The 18,865-nt window shown below is 39.6% G+C and overlaps 2 protein-coding genes across 2 annotated transcripts; one reads left to right on the forward strand and one right to left on the reverse strand.

The window, feature by feature from the left end:
• Positions 1–291: 291 nt before the first annotated feature.
• tfb2m (transcription factor B2, mitochondrial) lies at positions 292–9,647 on the reverse strand. The gene is made up of 10 exons (XM_015952770.3): positions 9,475–9,647; positions 8,671–9,002; positions 8,267–8,456; positions 8,042–8,133; positions 7,756–7,909; positions 7,286–7,434; positions 7,013–7,102; positions 1,453–1,512; positions 1,227–1,375; positions 292–1,099 (listed from the first exon to the last, which is right to left on the reverse strand). The coding sequence occupies exons 2-10, from the start codon at positions 8,929–8,931 to the stop codon at positions 910–912; spliced, it is 1,335 nt and encodes a 444-aa protein (XP_015808256.3). The 5' UTR covers positions 8,932–9,002; positions 9,475–9,647; the 3' UTR covers positions 292–909.
• Positions 9,648–9,693: 46 nt separating this feature from the next.
• LOC107381205 (saccharopine dehydrogenase-like oxidoreductase) lies at positions 9,694–17,980 on the forward strand. The gene is made up of 12 exons (XM_015952771.3): positions 9,694–10,197; positions 12,717–12,829; positions 13,373–13,453; positions 14,638–14,767; positions 14,883–14,932; positions 15,122–15,252; positions 16,423–16,540; positions 16,686–16,805; positions 16,917–16,973; positions 17,068–17,179; positions 17,271–17,352; positions 17,600–17,980. The coding sequence occupies exons 1-12, from the start codon at positions 9,999–10,001 to the stop codon at positions 17,688–17,690; spliced, it is 1,284 nt and encodes a 427-aa protein (XP_015808257.3). The 5' UTR covers positions 9,694–9,998; the 3' UTR covers positions 17,691–17,980.
• The last annotated feature ends 885 nt before the right edge of the window (positions 17,981–18,865 follow it).

The raw sequence follows: 18,865 nt of genomic DNA on the forward strand, positions 1-18,865 counted from the left end.
ACCAAATCTTTCCTTCTCTTGTAGTTCAGAAGTTCAGAACCGATGTAGTTCTGACTTGTCGCCATGCACTAGACTAGAGCGTCAATACCCCTCCTCATTGATAGTCAATAAAAACTTGTGTAGTCTAAAAATCAAGACCAAACTTTGCAATAGCAAAAATATTTTGCTCTGCACTTCAGTATCTATTCAGGTATATATTTACATATTGAGGATGGCTTGCCAGCTAGGTCTTATTAGCGCATATAATTTTTATTTATTTGTTAAACAAACTCATAATAATCTGCATCAATGGAAAAGTAAAATTTTATTGGAAGGGTGACAAAAAAAGTATTATGAAGTGCGTGTTAATTTCATTTACCATAGGAACCCTCTAATGGTAATAATATGGATAAGTACGTTCTAAATAACTAATTCAAATTACAATAAAAAAGATTTAATATTTAGTGATTGTACTTACAAGGAATACATACATACAGCCACTTCATGTTAATATATGATAAATGACCCAAACTTGTATAGTGCCTTTCACACTACAATGTCCATCCAATCACACACAGGGAGGTTTTGATGTATATTTGCTGTAACATCATAGACTCAAAAACTGCAGATGGAAAAATGCCTGCAGAACACAGACTTGCATTGTCTGCTGCATAAATACTTTTTCCAGTTGGAAATAACTTCCATGTAAAGTGTATTACATCTTATACAACAGGTGGCAAAACAAACCTACTAAGATTTTCTTAACACTTCCTCCATAAAACTATTCATAACTTCATAAATTACTCATCGTGTTTTCTATGTATTTATCTGTTGGTTTTAATATATCACACATTTATATTACATGACCATTTAATACACACTTGTTTGAATTCTGTTTGGATTAATTAAATCTTCACATATGTCCTTTTTTCAGCCCCAGCCCACCATCTGAGAGTTCTCCAAGATTTCTTTGTAGAGCCAGCTTTGTGTGAACTCCTGACTCTTGTCCATCAACTGGAAAAGACGAAGATACTCCTCTGGGAACACGTGGCCTGTCAGGATGTCCTCTGGCAAGCCTAACTCTGACAACAGCTTGCTCCCACTGTCTGGTGACCAGAGACTAGATAGATAAAATAATACATATTAGGTGGAGCAGTGAAGAAATTAAAAGAAAGCTCTCATATCTTATTAATTAAAAAGTCTGTAAATCTACTTCTGCAATTAGTCATTTTATTTAAACTGCTTACTTGATTTTGTCGATGAGCTTGACCTTTCTCTTCGCCAAACACTGTTTGACCATCATCAACAGAGTTGAAGCGTTAGAGGGAGTAAGGCCCGCGGAGAACAGGTCCGCCCGAGGACGAAGACGCACCAGGCACAGGTGATCATTTGGTAGCTGAGGCAAGGACAAAGTAACATCCTGTAATTTATAGACCACTTATATTGTGTTTACATAGCTGCCATTTTTATTACCTTGCCCCTTTGACCAGATACACTCTGTCTTGAAGACACCACAAATGACTCCCAGGGTTCCTGCACGGATATGAGAAGGTTGACGAATCACTTTATGTTAAAAACAAGTAAGAACATAAGTAAAAGCAAAATCCCATTCACTTCAAATAATGTTCATAACACCTGCCATGGTTAAAAAAGTTTCATTGCAAACAAACATCAAACACAAATCAAATCAAAGCTTTATTTATAAAGCGCCTTCCGCAACCCTGTCAGGAAGCCCAAGGCGCTGAACATTAGGGCTGCAACAACAAATCGATAAATTCGATGAAAATCGATTACTAAAAGCATTGGCAACGAATTGCGTCATCGATTCGTTGTGTCGCACAACTCTCCCAAAAGCGCCCCCCCTTCCCGCCCGCAGAGCAAGTCAGATCAGCGCGAGGGAGAGCCGGCAGATCAGCGCGAGGGAGAGCCGGCAGATCAGCGCAAGGTTCGCGCTGCTGCGAACCGGTTCCGCCCAAGGCCGGATTAACTGGGTAATTGCCCAGGGCCCACGAACTCTAAAGGGCCCAGGGCACGAGCACAATACTGTATCTATAATTTCCCACTTTATGAGGACTATGGTGACCGTACGTTCCGTTTTCCCCGGACATGTCCACTTTTCACTCTCTGTCCGGGCGTCCGGACTGTGGGTTCTTGTATTGATGAAAATGTCAGGCTTTTCATCCAGGAGCAGGGATCGAATTATGAGGGAGCTGTATATCCTACACATCCAGGGGAGCCGGAAAAAAGTTTTCTATATTACATCATTTTTGGACTCTTTTGAGCAGAGAGCGGCACAGCGCATTGTTGCGCAGCGATCCAGGCAGCTGCTTCCAGCGCACGGTCCATTCTCAAAGTGGCGCAACCAAAAAACTATAATTAGCACACGATCATTCATGTCTGCACATGTTCTCTATTTTCTGTCTTATTTGTGCCTGAAGCGCGCTACTGCGGAGCTCATCACCTGTGCTGTGGTGATGTCACCTCACACAGCATCGAAAACGCGCTCTGCGCTTTGCGGTCAGGAGATCCCTTTGATCTGCTCAAAAGTAACTGATAAGGTGAAAAGGTAAGAATCCAGGCAACAGATTTTCTGGAGAATTAAGAGGAGATGCAGGAAGATGAGAGACAGACAGGACAGGAAAATAGTTAAATAAAAACAAGAAAACAAAACAAAGTGTTGAAAAGTAAAATGTAGGTAGATTTATCTCCACGACACGTTTTTACCAGTAAAAAACAATAAGTTATACACATGTCATATTTATACATCTGATACAATTCAGATCACCTTCAAAACTCAGTCACACACCCAGGGCCGTTTCAAGACATTTTGGGGGCCAAGACAAAATGCCCCCCCCACCCCCCCACCCCCATAACTGGGCTCCACAGAAGCCTCTGTGTAATTCATGCCCTCTCCAGGAGTGTTAGTTGTACAGTGTTTATAAAAGCCCCTCAGACATTACTGACATCTTCTAATATTATCAGATGAAAAACTAAATTATCAGACATGCTGTCTCATCTGCTTCTTTTCTAAACTTGCAAAAAGTAACAAAACCATTTGAAAGCCACTATTTGTGAATTCTCTGAAAGTTTCCATGGAGTGTGTGACAACTTATTTTTTCATTGATCCTATCGTCTAATCTCACAGCTGAAACAAGCATCCTTAATAATCTGTGCACAGGAAGTTTACCGATGCTGTAGTAAAACAAAAGGTATAATAATTTATTATTAATAAAACCTTGTTGCAGCACTAAAGCAGAAAAATTAGATTTTGCATTAAATATGCAAAATATTTACATATGAATTGTTTTAAAGCCCTTTTATTGGCAGAATCTAATATTAATTTAGTTCTTACAAAAAATGGGTCCCAACATGGTTTGTGTAGCGTTGCCATAGTGTGACATCATAGGCACAGATCCCCTGTCCTCTTGTTTGGAAATGGAAATATGATCACCCTACATTAAACAAACTGTCCACCCGGGATTTTGCGCTGCACAGAGACGCTTCGCTGCCTACGACTTTGAACGTCAGTTGAGAGTCAGTCTCATGCAGACTGACCAATGAAGAGAGGGCCTCAAGTTAAGACCCTCTCCTCATTGGTCAGTCCACACGAGGTGGGTCAAAGGTTACCCTGAGCGGGTTACGTGTTGTCAGGCATTCAAGTATTGAGTATATTTACTGCATATTACAGTAAAATATTCTGTATGTGACCACATTATGGTGATCCTCGGGTCGTGATGATGGAGCCCTTGAATATTGTTGCCCAGGGTACAACAAAGTGTTAATCTGGCCCTGGTTCCGCCGTCACATTCCCGCAGAAACTGGTTGATCACACCGGGGCCAGACTACTAGCATGTGGTTTTACAATCACAATGTCCTCGGAAGCAAAAACGCTTTTAAAAGGGAGGGAGGAGTCCTAACTGTTGCTGCAGGCGTGTTGTGTGAGAGTGCAGTTATATACTGGTTAATATATTTTTGGGTTCAGTTGCTTTCATGTGGCCTAATGTGAGTCTATTTGGGATCATTGGAATGATCAGCAGCATTTCTTGATGTGACTTTATGGCAGTTGCCCAGGGCATCATTGCAAGGAGGATGGCATTTAGGGCTGCAAAAACGAATCGATAAATTCGATGAAAATCGATTACTAAAAGCTTTGGCAACGAATTGCGTCATCGATTCGTTGTGTCGCACAACTCTTCCAAAAGCGCCCCCCCCCCCCTCCCGCCCGCCGTTGCGCGCAGACCAGAGCAAGTCAGATCAGCGCGAGGGAGAGCCGCAGATCAGCGCGAGGGAGAGCCTGCAGACTTGCGCTGCTGCGAACCGGTTCCGCATTGTTGCGCTGCGATCCAGGCAGCTGCTTCCAGCGCATGGTCTATTCTCAAAGTGGCGCAACCAAAAAACTATAATTAGCACACGATCGTTCTTGTCTGCACATGTTCTCTATTTTCTGTCTTATTTGTGCCTGAAGTGCGCTACTGCGGAGCTCATCACCTGTGCTGTGGTGATGTCACCTCACACAGCATCGAAAACGCGCTCTGCGCTTTGCGGTCAGGAGATCCCTTTGATCTGCTCAAAAGTAACTGATGAGGTGAAAAGGTAAGAATCCAGGCAACAGATTTTCTGGAGAATTAAGAGGAGATGCAGGAAGATGAGAGACAGACAGGACAGGAAAATAGTTAAATAAAAACAATAAAACAAATCAAAGTGTTGAAAAGTAAAATGTAGGTAGATTTATCTCCACTACACGTTTTTACCAGTAAAAAACAATAAGTTATACACATGTCATATTTATACATCTGATACAATTCAGATCACCTTCAAAACTCAGTCACACACCCAGGGCCGTTTCAAGACATTTTGGGGGCCAAGGCAAAATGCCCCCCCAATAACTGGGCTCCCCAGAAGCCTCTGTGTAATTCATACCCTCTCCAGTAGTGTTAGTTAAACAGTGTTTATAAAAGCCCCTCAGACATTACTGACATGTTCTAATATTATCAGATGAAAAACTAAATTATCAGACATGCTGTCTCATCTGCTTCTTTTCTAAACTTGCAAAAAGTAACAAAACCATTTGAAAGCCACTATTTGTGGATTCTCTGAAAGTTTCCATGGAGTGTGTGACAACTTATTTTTTCATTGATCCTATCGTCTAATCTCACAGCTGAAACAAGCATCCTTAATAATCTGTGCACAGGAAGCGTACCGATGCTGTAGTAAAACAAAAGGTATAATAATTTATTATTAATAAAACCTTGTTGCAGCACTTAAGCATAAAAATGAGATTTTGCATTAAATATGCAAAATATTTACATATGAATTGTTTTAGAGCCCTTTTATTGGCAGAATCTGATATTATTTTAGTTCTTACAAAAAATGGGTCCCAACATGGTTTGTGTGGCGTTGCCATAGTGTGACGTCATAGGCACAGATCCCCTGTCCTCTTGTTTGGAAATATGATCACCCTACATTAAACAAACTGTCCACCCGGGCTTTTGCACTGCACAGAGACGCTTCGCTGCCTATGACTTTGAACGTCAGTTGAGAGTCAGTCTCATGCAGACTGACCAATGAAGAGAGGGCCTCAAGTTAAGACCCTCTCCTCATTGGTCAGTCCACACGAGGTGGGTCAAAGGTTACTCTGGGCGGGTTACGTGTTGTCAGGCATTCAATTATTGAGTATATTTACTGCATATTACAGTAAAATATTCTGTATGTGACCACATTATGGTGATCCTCGGGTCGTGATGATGGAGCCCTTGAATATTGTTGCCCAGGGTACAACAAAGTGTTAATCTGGCCCTGGTTCCGCCGTCACATTCCCGCAGAAACTGGTTGATCACACCGGGGCCAGACTACTAGCATGTGGTTTTACAACCACAATGTCCTCGGAAGCAAAAACGCTTTTAAAAGGGAGGGAGGAGTCCTAACTGTTGCTGCAGGCGTGTTGTGTGAGAGTGCAGTTATATACTGGTTAATATATTTTTGGGTTCAGTTGCTTTCATGTGGCCTAATGTGAGTCTATTTGGGATCATTGGAATGATCAGCAGCATTTCTTGATGTGACTTTATGGCAGTTGCCCAGGGCATCATTGCAAGGAGGATGGCATTCATTTACTTTTGTTTTATTTGGTATTTTTTCAGTCAGTTTTGGAAATAGTGATCAATTTTGATTAATTCACAGCCTATGTTTAATTACGTTTAAAATAAATGTCAACAGATGAGATCAAACAAAACAGATGAGAATTGCCCTTAAGCCGTTTAACTTGGACCAAGCATTTTAGGTCACAGATAGATGTAGCTTAGGGTCTCTGTCTATACACCTTATAAGACAATTTAGGTGATGGCATGTTGTTTTTCTGCTATTGAACTGTTTTCTAATAATGTTGTGTTAAATAGAGTGAAGGAAGGAGAGAAATAACGTTTCCCTAGCAGTTTTTAAAAATTTCCCCATGTAATCCGATTAATCTCTTAATCGTGTCGAGACCCCATCCGATTAATCGATTATCCAAATAATCGTTTGTTGCAGCCCTAATGGCATTCATTTACTTTTGTTTTATTTGGTATTTTTTCAGTCATTTTTGGAAATAGTGATTAATTTTGATTCACAGCCTATGTTTAATTACATTTAAAAATTAGTTGTTTGACAACCCCAGTTATAATAAATGTCTACAGATGAGATCAAACAAAACAGATGAGAATTGCCCTTAAGCCGTTTAACTTGGACCAAGCATTTTAGGTCACAGATAGGTGTAGCTTAGGGTCTCGGTCTATACACTTTATAAGACAATTTAGGCGATGGCATGTTGTTTTTCTGCTATTGAACTGTTTTCTAATAATGTTGTGTTAAATAAAGTGAAGGAAGGAGAGAAATAACGTTTCCCTAGCAGTTTTTAAAAATTTCCCCATGTAATCCGATTAATCGTGTCGAGACCCCATCCGACTCATCGATTATCCAAATAATCGTTTGTTGCAGCCCTACTGAACACAGCATTTTAATAAACTCTGAAGGTTTTGTAACTCGCTCTTCCAATTCGTACCTTGTGCAGAAGTTCAACATCACACGCCATTTGCCAGAGGGAGCCAAAGGCTCTGTAGGACTTCATGTCACCAGGACGTGACACCAGTTTCTGACGACAGAAATAACTGGAGTGAATATTTTACACTAATATCAAAGCAGTGATTCATACAGGTGATCACACTTGTCTCCCTCAGTGTCACCCACCAGTTCCTCTGAAATAACACCAACAGAGAGACCACAAGCGCTCCCAACTACTGATTCAAACAGAACATTTAAATGAGTAGATTTTCACCTCGTATTCGCTCTCACTAATAAAGAGGTTGAGCTCCACTCTTCCATATCTGTAGACAGACAATCGCTCAAACAAAGCATAAACCATCTTCAACAGCATCCCACGGTCCCTTCGCTGGGGCAGGATCCCCACCACCTTCACTGGGATATCTGGAGAGAGGCACAAATGAAGATACTCACACAAAAGCCTGGTCTCCTGCAATGCAACACAGTGAACTGATTAAAGAAGACAGTGTTACAGTGAAAACCGAGTGATTAAATTCTCTTGTTCATTCTAAATGCCTTTATCTAAAAAAGAGAACTGCCACAAACGAAATATTTTTGGAATGCTCAAGATTGATTAGGATTTATAGCATTGCTATTTGCTAATGTCATGTGTTGTGGAAGGAAAATGGTAGAATTTTCTCATTTAAAAGCTAAAAAGAGTTTGTGAGGCTTTGATTTGTCGCTGTGATTTATTTCATTTCTCACCATCAGTCCACGAGGCCTCAGATATTCCCAGGTCAGTGAAAAGTTTGTCAGCGAACATAGTTGGAGGCTTCACAGTGCCACTGCCGATGGGATCTAATTTGAAGAAGTCACAGTGAACCACTTCCAGTTGACCATCAAGACGTGCCTCCAGCTCCTAGAGCATGTAAACCTCGTTAATGTTCTTAACAATACAAAATATTCATGTTGTTAAAATGGTGTTGGGATAAAAATCAAATATGATGAACAGTCAAATGTTTGTTTGATGCATTAAGCTAAAGTTTTGTACCTGCAGATCATGTAAGAAGGATTTGTCACCTTCAAGAGCAACAACTCTCTGAGCACCGGCATTTAATAGTGTCCTTGTCAAAACTCCTGGACCTAAAAAGGACACATATAGAGATTAAAAGGCAATTTCACTACCAAGAACACTACACACACTTACTTGTACACATTTTTATGATTTGTTTGTCTGTCTAAAGCCGGTAGAACCGTATAATCTAATAATACGTACCTGGGTTACATTCAAAGATAACAGTTTTACTGTCCTGTAGGTCAGGTCCTAAATGCTGGGCTATCACATTGGCCAGATGTGGATCCACAACAAAGTGTCTGATTGTTTTACAAGCCTGAGCACGTCGTACATTCTCCTCTACTTCCCCAAGATCCAAGTAGTCATCCTGACACAGAAGACGAAACTGGCCCTGTAAAAAAACAAAACAAACATTAATGCAGCATACTCAATTAAATTGTAGTTTATATTTTTGAAGCAAATCAAATATCTGATATTAATTGTAAAGAGCCTAAAATCTCTCCCCTGATTTGTTCCAGTACATCTGAATTCAGTTAAAAAAATCAATGAATCCTCCCCATAACTCAAACTCCACTGAGAAACAGATATTAAATATATAAATGTACCTGTACAGCTGCTGCAGAAAGTTTTCTATGTGTCAACGCTGATGTCCTCTCTGAGCGTGGCTGTTGGGAACTTTGACCCAGTGAAGGCCGACCAGGGCCAAGAGAGTCTAAGCTGTAGGCTCTTTTATGAAGTACGGGAATACCAGGAATGGATCCCACTGGGGTCAGTGCTGCCTTTCGAAAACAGGATCTACTTCTGATGGTGTGGCAGCAAGATGTACGCAGCACCAGTTCCATCACTCTACAGATCTGGGTGGACATTGTTGCCAGTAAACATGAAGCAGAACTAGAAAGGAGAGACTTGGATATCCGGGGACCTCTATAAGAGGTGACTGCCAAAGAAAATGAGAAGAAAAGGGGACGTGAAAGAAGTTACTTGCCGTCAAAGTTAAAGCCATCGTAAAAGCACAAAACACGTGGTGGTACCATCCAGGACATACAATACATGGAGAATTGTTAAATAGCACTAATGCCATATATAATGAATATACTTAAAATAAATTTTTAAAAACAATTTAACACTTCAACAGACATTTTGGTAAACAAAGTATGATCAACTACGGTATCTCTGTTGTAAAGAAGTGGGTATGTGGAAACTCACTTATTTAAAAAAAATCCTATTTTCCACAGTAAATGGTCAATATTTACTATGGTTGACACATTGAAAAGAAACACAAAACAACCGAAAGCTCCTTGAGTTAACGTAAAAACCCGATGTCAACGTTGTTAGCCTTCTGGCTAGCCATGTACGTCACTAGTCTGACTGAAGAAATACCGATTTTATTTACAGAAAACCATAAATACCTTTGTGGGGATGGTCATATATTTCCAGATTTAATAGTATCGAGTAGATAAAACGGCGTATTGTGTATGCAGTCGATGATAAATCTCAATGACATTGAGCCCACCGCATCCCTGACCCACTGCGAGCAAACGTTTTGCAACTCGCGTGGTAAAGCCTCGTGCGCTTATGATTGTCGTCATCAACTAGCGACAACTCTGAAAATTACAGGAAGTCGTTTCGCTAAAAAAATAAAGAAATAAAAGTAGGTTTAATACAATTCGCTTACTGTGAGAATACAAATTGCCGAAAACATTTTAATTTAAGAGTATGTTTTTCTGTATCTGAATAATTGCGTAAAAATACAAATCCAAGCGTGTGTTAACATTTAGTATAAATGTCGATGGTTAGCACATTAGCGTATTGCTACGGAAGTAGACGAGGCAGCGCTGATAAAAGCGCAGCCCCCGACTGCACAGTTGTTGTCTGACAGCGACAGCACGGAGGTGTCTCAGCTTCTTTGTGTGTCTGACTTTGTGTTGCTACTATGGCTCGAGTAGAAACATCTCCTAGCCGACCGTACCATCTGATCATCTTCGGAGCCACTGGCTTCACGGGCCAGTTTGTGGTGGAGGAGGTGGCCCGGACAGTGTCTGAAGGTCCAAAGGGGAACTTGAAATGGGCCGTGGCAGGCAGGAGCAGACAGAAGCTGGAAAAAGTTCTGGAGCAGGCCGCTGGAGCCCTCAGTATGTATCTGATCAGTGCAATTTGTTGTGCATATTATAGCAAACGCTTTGATTATTTTGTTCCAAGTCAGAAGACACAGGAATACTGTTGTTGGTTTTGCAGGTCTTGTCTCAGATGAGCATTGCTTAACTCTGGCTCAAGGTGATGAAACCATTAAATTGGGCTTGGGCGACCAGTTGGACACGACTTTGACCTCTAGTACCTAAAGTCCAGATGGCAAAAAGAAAAAAAAAGTAACAATCAATGATTTATTAATATTTCTATATAAATAACACATTTTCAAAGAGATGGAAGCAGAGGAGTTATTTGTTGCATTTAAATCTATATAAATGCAAATATGGACGGTAAAATGTAATTTACTCCTCAGTCTGATAGTACTTTACTCCTATAAAGATTAATGGTGTCCTCTCTGTGTGTATTCCTAATTACCATTACTGTGGTGAAACAGATCTTGTTTATAAAGTTTTCCTGAGATGCACATTGCCCTTTCCCCGTTCAACAGATTAGTTCAGATTTTTTTAAAATGTCTTTTAGTTTGGTAAGGTTGGTCAGCACTTTATTTCAACTAGATGAAAATTTAATAAATCATACATCGATATATTAAACTATTGACTTATTGTATTCGTAGCAGACGTGAAGAGGCTGCACTTAAATCAAAAACTTGAATTGCTTAAAACTTTAAAAAAAATAGATTTTTGTTCTGTACTGGTCATTTGAAAATTATCATTTAAGGATTTGATAACTGACTAAACTTGAAGTCATATGATTTACCTGCAGACAAAGATGGAATATTATTTATCTGAGCTCATAATACTGTTGTATACTGAAATCATAAGCAGATTTATCTGACTTTCTCCTGAAACTTTTTTTATTATATATTTTTGGGTGAGCCAATTAACTGCAGTAATATCTTAATCTCAACAGTTGTGATAAAAGTTATGACTCGTATTGTAATTTTTTTTTTACCAAGGCCTATGTAAGATGTGGTGATTCTCACTTTTTTTTTTTTTTTTTTTTTTTGCAAAAGGTTACTGAATAACAAACTTGTATAATTTGTTACAGTTTTCACATCACTATAGAATTACTCATCTGCTAATAGATTTAATAAATAACTTAATTTTAACTCATAACAGAACCAAAAATCACAAATATTATGACAAAATGTACTAATTCATTGAGAGGCACATCTCTAAACATGGAAACACCGGGTCAAGATCATGGAGCTGTTCTCGTGTTGTCTTTGTAACAACATTTTCCAGAGGATTAGATGATAATTCTCTCGTCTCCTCCTCTCTGGCTTTCTCTGATGTGCAACAGCTGATGGAACATACCGGCTCACCGTATAATCTCCCATCCAAAACAGCAGCCACAGCCTGATGGACCGCTTGGTCAAACCACACAGAGCTTTGATCTTATCTTGTTGAATCAAAAATGTGTCCTTTGCATTTCAGACATTTCTAACTGTTACAGCCACATTGTTCAAATAACTTGTGTTGCTTGTTTAAGGTCTTCTACAAGGTCTCAGAACTTTTTTTTTTTAAATTTCATTTACATTTTAATATTCTTTTACAAGGCCGATTGTTCTCTACTAGATATTCTCCCAAATATGCTGATTTATTTTTTGTCTTGGGATCTTTCTTATCTGTCGGAGCATCTCTTGATTGATATATGCAAAAATGTTCATGTCAAAACTCGGATTTCATTCATATTTCGTCACTTGCCTATAAGTGAGAGACTGAATGTGTTTTGTGTTTGACAGCAAATTTAAACCGTCGTGGAGCCAATTAAAAAATTTTTTAGATTTGAACAGTTGCAGATTCATGAAAATGCAAAAGAAAAACATTTTTTAAGTGATAGCAGCATAAAGACAACATTCTGTTTAAAGTTACAAAATGGTAACGTACAAGCTCTCATTACCTTTTAAGAGTAAATTTCACATTCTTCGGCATCCCTTAAGTCCCATTAGTCATCACACACTGGTGAACATGTCTGCACTTAACCCATCCCCTGGGGGAGCACTGAGCTGCAGCGATGGCTGCGCTCGGGAACTATTTGGTGGTTTAACCATTGGGTCCAATTTTAAAGTATTTGGTATGACCCAACCAGATTTGAACCCCAATCTCGATATTTAATATACAAGTAAATATTTTGGTATGTTTCTAGACCGCTGTAAATTTGAGTTGCTAATATTTTAAGGGAGAACATGCTTTAATTTTATTAGTTTTCTTATTGGGATTTAGCTCTAATTACTGTGAGATTGGGACATCTGCAAACAGAAGTGATGTTGGTTTTCATGTTCAGCAATTCATTAAAATTGTTCATCTTATGTAAAATCTGATGCAAACCACTTCAGAGACACTTAGCAGTCTGCATGTTTGTGAATAGATAGAAGTTTATTTACTGAAACCACATTTAGATCATCATTCAAAATCGCCTGAGTTTTATAAGCTGCAGTAATTATGCAGTGCAGTTTTCTGAAAATGTAAATGTACGAATGAGTGTGTTTATGTGTTGACAGGTAAGCCAGAGCTGAGGACACAGGTGGACATAATTGTTGCAGATGTTGGAGAACCCGACTCCCTGGCAGCCATGTGCAAACGAGCTGTGATTGTGCTCAACTGTGTTGGACCTGTAAGTCGACGACCGCATTGAAAAGTGCCGTAAATTTAACTTTTTGTTTTACTTTTTCTCCAAACAGCGACTTGTGGGCATCTCCTGACTTAAAAAGCATCAGTTGTCTTTTCTGTTGATCCGGTCAGTGTTTTTCTACATGCCCTCATGCTGCAGCCTTCTTGGGCAGCGAAAGCTGCTGACTTGCGTCTCACAATAAACTGTATTGTAGAAAGGTCAGAACTGAGGCAGTTTTCTTCACCAGTTTGGTGCTGGTGGTTCTTGTTTCAGACTTCTCCCTCCACAGTAATGACCTGCTGTCACACAAAGCAACACTCTGTTTGAAACTACAGCACAGAACTGAAACCAAAGAAAATAGGACACACATCCACATTGTTTTTCCTCTTGCTGACATTTCTAATATAATAATTGATGTGCATTTTTTCATCACTAGTGGGGATTAAAAACAGATGGTTACCCCAGTATGTGTAGATATGAGTATCCTTCCTCATTTGAAAATGTGGAATCAGACCTGAACCATATTGTGCATCTTTGTGTTTATAGTACAGATTCCATGGCGAGTCTGTTGTCAGGGCATGCGTGGAGAACGGAGCGCACCATATCGACATCTCTGGAGAACCACAGGTATGAATTGGTCTTTGAAAGTGTTCTAGATCAACTATTTCCCCATTGGAAACTGCTCTTTGAGCCTCCATTCATCACATGAAAATGTGTTGGGGGCTCACACACTCAACACAACCCCATTATAAAGGCCTTAAATGGAAAGAATGGTTTGCCCCGCCCATGAATATTAACTCATTAACTGCCCTTGATGACAAAAGTTGTCATTTGTTTTTTTACTGTGTGGGCTTCAGAATGAGCCCCCGCACCGTGAGAACAAACATCATAGCTCTAATGCCGATCTTCATCCGTGTACGTCACACGTCACGTGATCAGGAAGCAGAAAATCCATGTGTTAGGAGATCGTTTTGGGCCACTTATGTTAAAAAAAAAGTAAGACGCGAACTGGAAAAGCTTCTGTCAATCACAATTCGACAACAGATTATGAAAGAACGGATAACGCTCGAAATGCGCCGATTCCTCCTGATTCATTCAAAGTCTGGATATTCTCAGTACATCCTGAATCATTACGTGTGTACACCGACATTTTTCACCTTAAGTTTTCCTCTCATTGAACAAAGGTCATTAGCAGTAGCCAAGGCTCTGTGGCCCATACGAATTTACATATTAGCATAGTAAACCAGGCCATACAATAGACGGTCCAACCTGCCTAAATTCAACAACAAGAAGATACACGTGGTTTTGATTTCCCCTTTAACTTGGGTTGTCTTTGTTTGGACAGATATAAGATTTATTCAGTTTTCATGTAGAAGATACAGAATTTCTTTTTTCCAGTGTGTTACCTTTTTTAAATACAATGTAAGCAACGTCAGGCCTGCTGCCCAAAGACACTGTGTGGATGGTATCATGCAGCTGTCCCGACATTCAGCTTTGAAACCGTGTGTTTGGATTAAATTGGAGACCTGCTGGGTTTTGTGCTGTAGCCTGTTCAAATAACTTGCCTCTAACTGGGCCACATGACAGCAGCTGCTTTCTCAGCATCAGATGCTGCTTTGTGTGAAGTTTTAACTCCCTTAAACCTGACTTAGGAATAGCTCACTTCTTTCATCACAACAGAGCTGCACTTTTTCAAGGGTACATTTTTATTTGACAATTTCCCTCGTAAGAGTTGTAAGTACTGTTATGAAAATGTTTAATTCAGTATAAAAAACTCACGTGAGTTTTATGTTGGTTGGTTGTTTAATCAGTTTCTGGAGAGCATGCAGTTAAACTACAACAGCCAGGCTGCTGAGAAAGGCGTGTACATCATTGGAAGTTGTGGGTTCGATTCCATTCCTGCAGACATGGGAGTCCTCTACACCCGAGACCAGTTTAAGGGTATATATACACACACACACACTTAGACACATTTTTAGTCTACAATGAGCTTCAAAATAAATAAAAGTGAAGTTTATTGAGAAGCTTAATTTTTGTTTTACTGTGATGTCTGTAGGTACCCTAACTGCTGTTGAGAGCTTCCTGACTGTTTCCTCAGGACCTGATGTATGTCACTACATTACCCATAATTCCACAAATCCCAACAGCTTGTTGATTCTTGCAGATTCCTCTGTGTTCTTTTCTGTTTTCATTTGCAGTTGTTTCTATAATTTCACCCATAGTTTAATTTTTTTAATCATTTCCGATGCCCCCACACGTCTCATCTTGTGTTCTACCATTATGCATGGTCTTCAGGGTGGCTGTATCCATGACGGCACATGGCAGTCGGCCATCTACGGTCTTGCCGACCGCCACAAGCTTTCGAGTCTGAGGAGGAAGTTTAATCACAAACCTCTCCCCACTGTTGGCCCAAAGCTGAAACGCAGGTACATAAAGCTCCTAACATCCTCCTCAGAAACGCTACAACCCATGTGGGCTAAAAAACTTGAGCCAATTTTAATTTCTTTGTGTATTTTTTGAGTCTGATTATTAATTCTTGAGGATTCCTGGTCTTCATTGGCTATTTGTTCCACTTATTAACATAATAATTATAAAACTTTACTAGCAGGCTGTTGCAAAGGTGTGATTAGTTTTGATTTCTCAAGTTGCATCTACACAAATGTCCAAAATAACATTCAGACAAGTGGAAAAGATGATTTCCATTTTCAATACATGCCGTGTTTGCTAAAAATGAGAAAACTAGACAAATATCCGATAAAAAGGAAAGTATATGTACATCAGCAGCTACCACAAGAGCTGCTGATCATCTTCTACACTGCTGCAGTCGAATCCATACTTTGCTCATCCATCACTGTCTGGTTTGGGTCAGCCACAAAAATGGACAAATGCAGACTACAGCGTATTATTATTAAAACAGCAGGAAAAATCATTGGTGCCCAACTGCCCTCTGTCCAGGAACTGTACATCAGCAGGACCAGGAAAAAGGCAGTGAATATTGTCCAAGATGCCACACATCCTGCATCTACACTGTACACAAAAACCACCAGACACAAGAACAGTTTCTTTCCTTCAGCCATTTCTCTCCTGAATCTGTAGATTATTTTACCATCCTTTTACTATAGTTTTTAATACTTTGTGTGTGTGTGTGTGTGTGTGTGTGTGTGTGTGTGTGTGTGTGTGTGTGTGTGTGTGTGTGTGTGTGTGTGTGTGTGTGTGTGTGTGTGTGTGTGTGTGTGTGTGTGTGTGTGTGTGTGTGTGTGTGTGTGTGTGTGTGTGTGTGTGTGTGTGTGTGTGTGTGTGTGTGTGTGTGTGTGTGTGTGTGTGTGTGTGTGTGTGTGTGTGTGTGTGTGTGTGTGTGTGTGTGTGTGTGTGTGTGTGTGTGTGTGTGTGTGTGTGTGTGTGTGTGTACATGTGTGTGTACATACATGTTCTTATGTGTTTTTAGGTATTTTTATTCTCATTTATTATGGTTGTTGTATGTTTTAGGGAGCGAACATCTACCGAAGACAAATTCCTTGTAAATGTAATTTTACTTGGCCAATAAATCTGAAATCTGATCAAAGTTAGTTGATATTTTGTCTCGTGTCCTTTTGCAGAGGAGCACTGTTCTTCAGTAAAGAGATCCAGCAGTACGCACTACCCTTTATGGGGTCGGATCCCGCCGTTGTGAGAAGAACACAGCGCTTCCTGTCAGAGGAACATCAAGACACACCAGTCAGTCATCATGAAAAACCCTTTTCTGAACTATCTCAACATTTTATTTAGGACCACTCTTTCAGCCATCTTTAGGCGTTTTGTCTGTCAGATGAAGATGTTGGTGACAAACGCGAGTTCTGCTCCCTGTTGACTTTAACCACAGGTTCAGTACGGAGCTTATGCTGGAATCGGCGGAATCGGGAACGTTATCAAGTTGATGTTTGCTGGCATGATGTTCTGGTTTTTAGTCAAGTTCAGCTTTGGACGCAACCTGCTCACTAAGGTAAAAAAACAAAAAAAACAAGGAATGCATGAAGTCAAATGTCATCTAGCCTTTGATTCTTCAGCAGATCAAAAACAAATTTGTAATGTTTATCATGCTGATTTTGTTTAGTACCCAGAGTTCTTCTCATATGGATTCTTCACCAAGGCTGGACCCACAAGAAAACAGGTAAAAACAAGAACATATTTTAGAAAATGGCCACAACGTTACACTTGTTAAAAATTATTTGCAAACCAAAACAAATTTTTATCTTTTCTGTCAGATGGAGGCTTCATCCTTCCAGATTTCCTTCCATGGTGAGGGTTATACAGAGGATCAGGACCCCTCCAAGGGCAAACCCAACGCCAAGATCCGCACACTAGTTCAGGGACCAGGTAACTGGGAATAAAAGCTTTTAATCTTCTCTGATTGGGGTAAAAACATTCGTCTTTAAAGAGTAATGCTCATTAAATTATCTCTCGTCAGAATGTGGTTACGTGGCCACGCCCATCGCCATGGTGCAAGCTGCTCTGACGGTTCTCAACGAACCCTCAGCTTTACCGAAGAAGTGAGTTCGTACCAACTTCTAATTCACGTATCTTTTATGTTATTTTCAACATTTCTACTTAAGTATCAGTAGCAGATGTGGCTCAGAGGTTTAGCTGATGTAGGAATTCCAAATCTCAGTCCTGCAGTGTCACAGCCTGGCAGGCCAGCCTTTACAAGTCAATATGTACAAAATAATAATAATAATAAAATAGGCTAGCAGTTTCAGGCACTTATGGACTAAATTCATTTTCCATTCATATTTTTAGGGGCGGAGTCTACACTCCAGGAGCTGCTTTTGCTAAAAGCACATTCATCGACCGCCTCAACAAACATGGCATCCAGTTTTCTGTCGTCTAAACTTTCTCTCCTCCTCCTGCTGCTGCTGTACTCCTTTTTCTGAGCACTAATTTTACAGAATAACCAGTGGTGAGTTTTCACCTTTAGAAGAAATATAAGTGTTGTGTTGAATTCCAGAATGTAGGAGTTTTCTGGATTAGTCGAACCGTCCTCCAGGCGCAGCTGCACGGTTAACACTCTGCTCGTAAAACAGAAGCACAGCTGTCGTAGCGTTTCCTCACCAGAGAAACTGTTTACTCTGCATGATTCTTTGCTAAAGTGATTGCTGCTAATAAAGATTTCTCTACAAATTTGGGTTTGCTTCATGTTTCTTAATAGACAGCAAACTATTTTCCTTTGTCTAAAATTGTTTTAAAAATGAAACAATGTTTCATATTAAACTAAACTAAATTAATTCTTTTAAGCTTGTTTTGATGAATAAAATATTAATTTATTCCTTTTAAGGTAGTATGTTTAAAGGGAAATGTTACGTAAACATTGGGACTTTCTCAGGTCCAATTTTATCTTATCTTTAGTTCATAATCTACAGATTTATAGTGGATGATTTAGTAGACTATGAGAAACGGCAATACAGCCTAAAAGAAAATATCTACAGATTAAAAACACCTCCGATTTGACTTTCACAGGTAAATAAATCAGACAAGCTGTTTACATGAACATGCTTTTCTGTTAAAATCCTGACTGCTCAATTATTTTTCATGGTCTGAGGTCCAATAACTGCACACCCTGCTGCAGTTTAGTAGGTTTAACTTATTTTCTGATGTGAATCATATCTGAGCATTTTAACATTTCAAGCTTTTTGTCTGCCTCAAATCGGCAAAGAAGTTTTTTTGTCGTTAGTCCACATCATTCTAAATAATGTCACTTGTACACATCTATTGATTAAACCTAAGAAAGGCCCAGCCTTTAAATTTCCTATCTGATGAAGATTGTTTAATACAAAGAATTAGTCTGGGTTATGATCACGCAGGCGGTTGCTGCTGGTTTGGCAATATAAAAAGGGTTCAAACTACTCTATATAGTGCTTGGCAAAGGTATACTGGATCTGTTGTTGCCTAGCAACAAATAAAATGATAAAATACTGAAGGGCACTTTTAAAACCAACACTGGGCTATAAAAATAAACATATCCAGTCAAGGCCCCAAGGTAAATGGGTTCAACATTTCGGATGTAGC

Source organism: Nothobranchius furzeri, chromosome 9, assembly GCF_043380555.1.
Source record: "Nothobranchius furzeri strain GRZ-AD chromosome 9, NfurGRZ-RIMD1, whole genome shotgun sequence".
Taxonomy (NCBI): domain Eukaryota; kingdom Metazoa; phylum Chordata; class Actinopteri; order Cyprinodontiformes; family Nothobranchiidae; genus Nothobranchius; species Nothobranchius furzeri.

What these genes read in the sequence shown, in the direction of transcription:
- tfb2m (XM_015952770.3), bottom strand. Translation starts at nt 8,931, where the DNA reads ATGTCCACCCAGATCTGTAGAGTGATGGAACTGGTGCTGCGTACATCT. An exon ending in TTAGTGAGAGCGAATACGAG is followed by an intron (nt 7,103 to 7,285) that starts GTGAAAATCTAC and finishes TTCTGTCGTCAG; the next exon opens with AAACTGGTGTCACGTCCTGG. An exon ending in AAGCTCATCGACAAAATCAA is followed by an intron (nt 1,100 to 1,226) that starts GTAAGCAGTTTA and finishes TTATCTATCTAG; the next exon opens with TCTCTGGTCACCAGACAGTG.
- LOC107381205 (XM_015952771.3), top strand. Translation starts at nt 9,999, where the DNA reads ATGGCTCGAGTAGAAACATCTCCTAGCCGACCGTACCATCTGATCATC. An exon ending in CACCCGAGACCAGTTTAAGG is followed by an intron (nt 14,768 to 14,882) that starts GTATATATACAC and finishes TGATGTCTGTAG; the next exon opens with GTACCCTAACTGCTGTTGAG. An exon ending in GACGCAACCTGCTCACTAAG is followed by an intron (nt 16,806 to 16,916) that starts GTAAAAAAACAA and finishes GATTTTGTTTAG; the next exon opens with TACCCAGAGTTCTTCTCATA.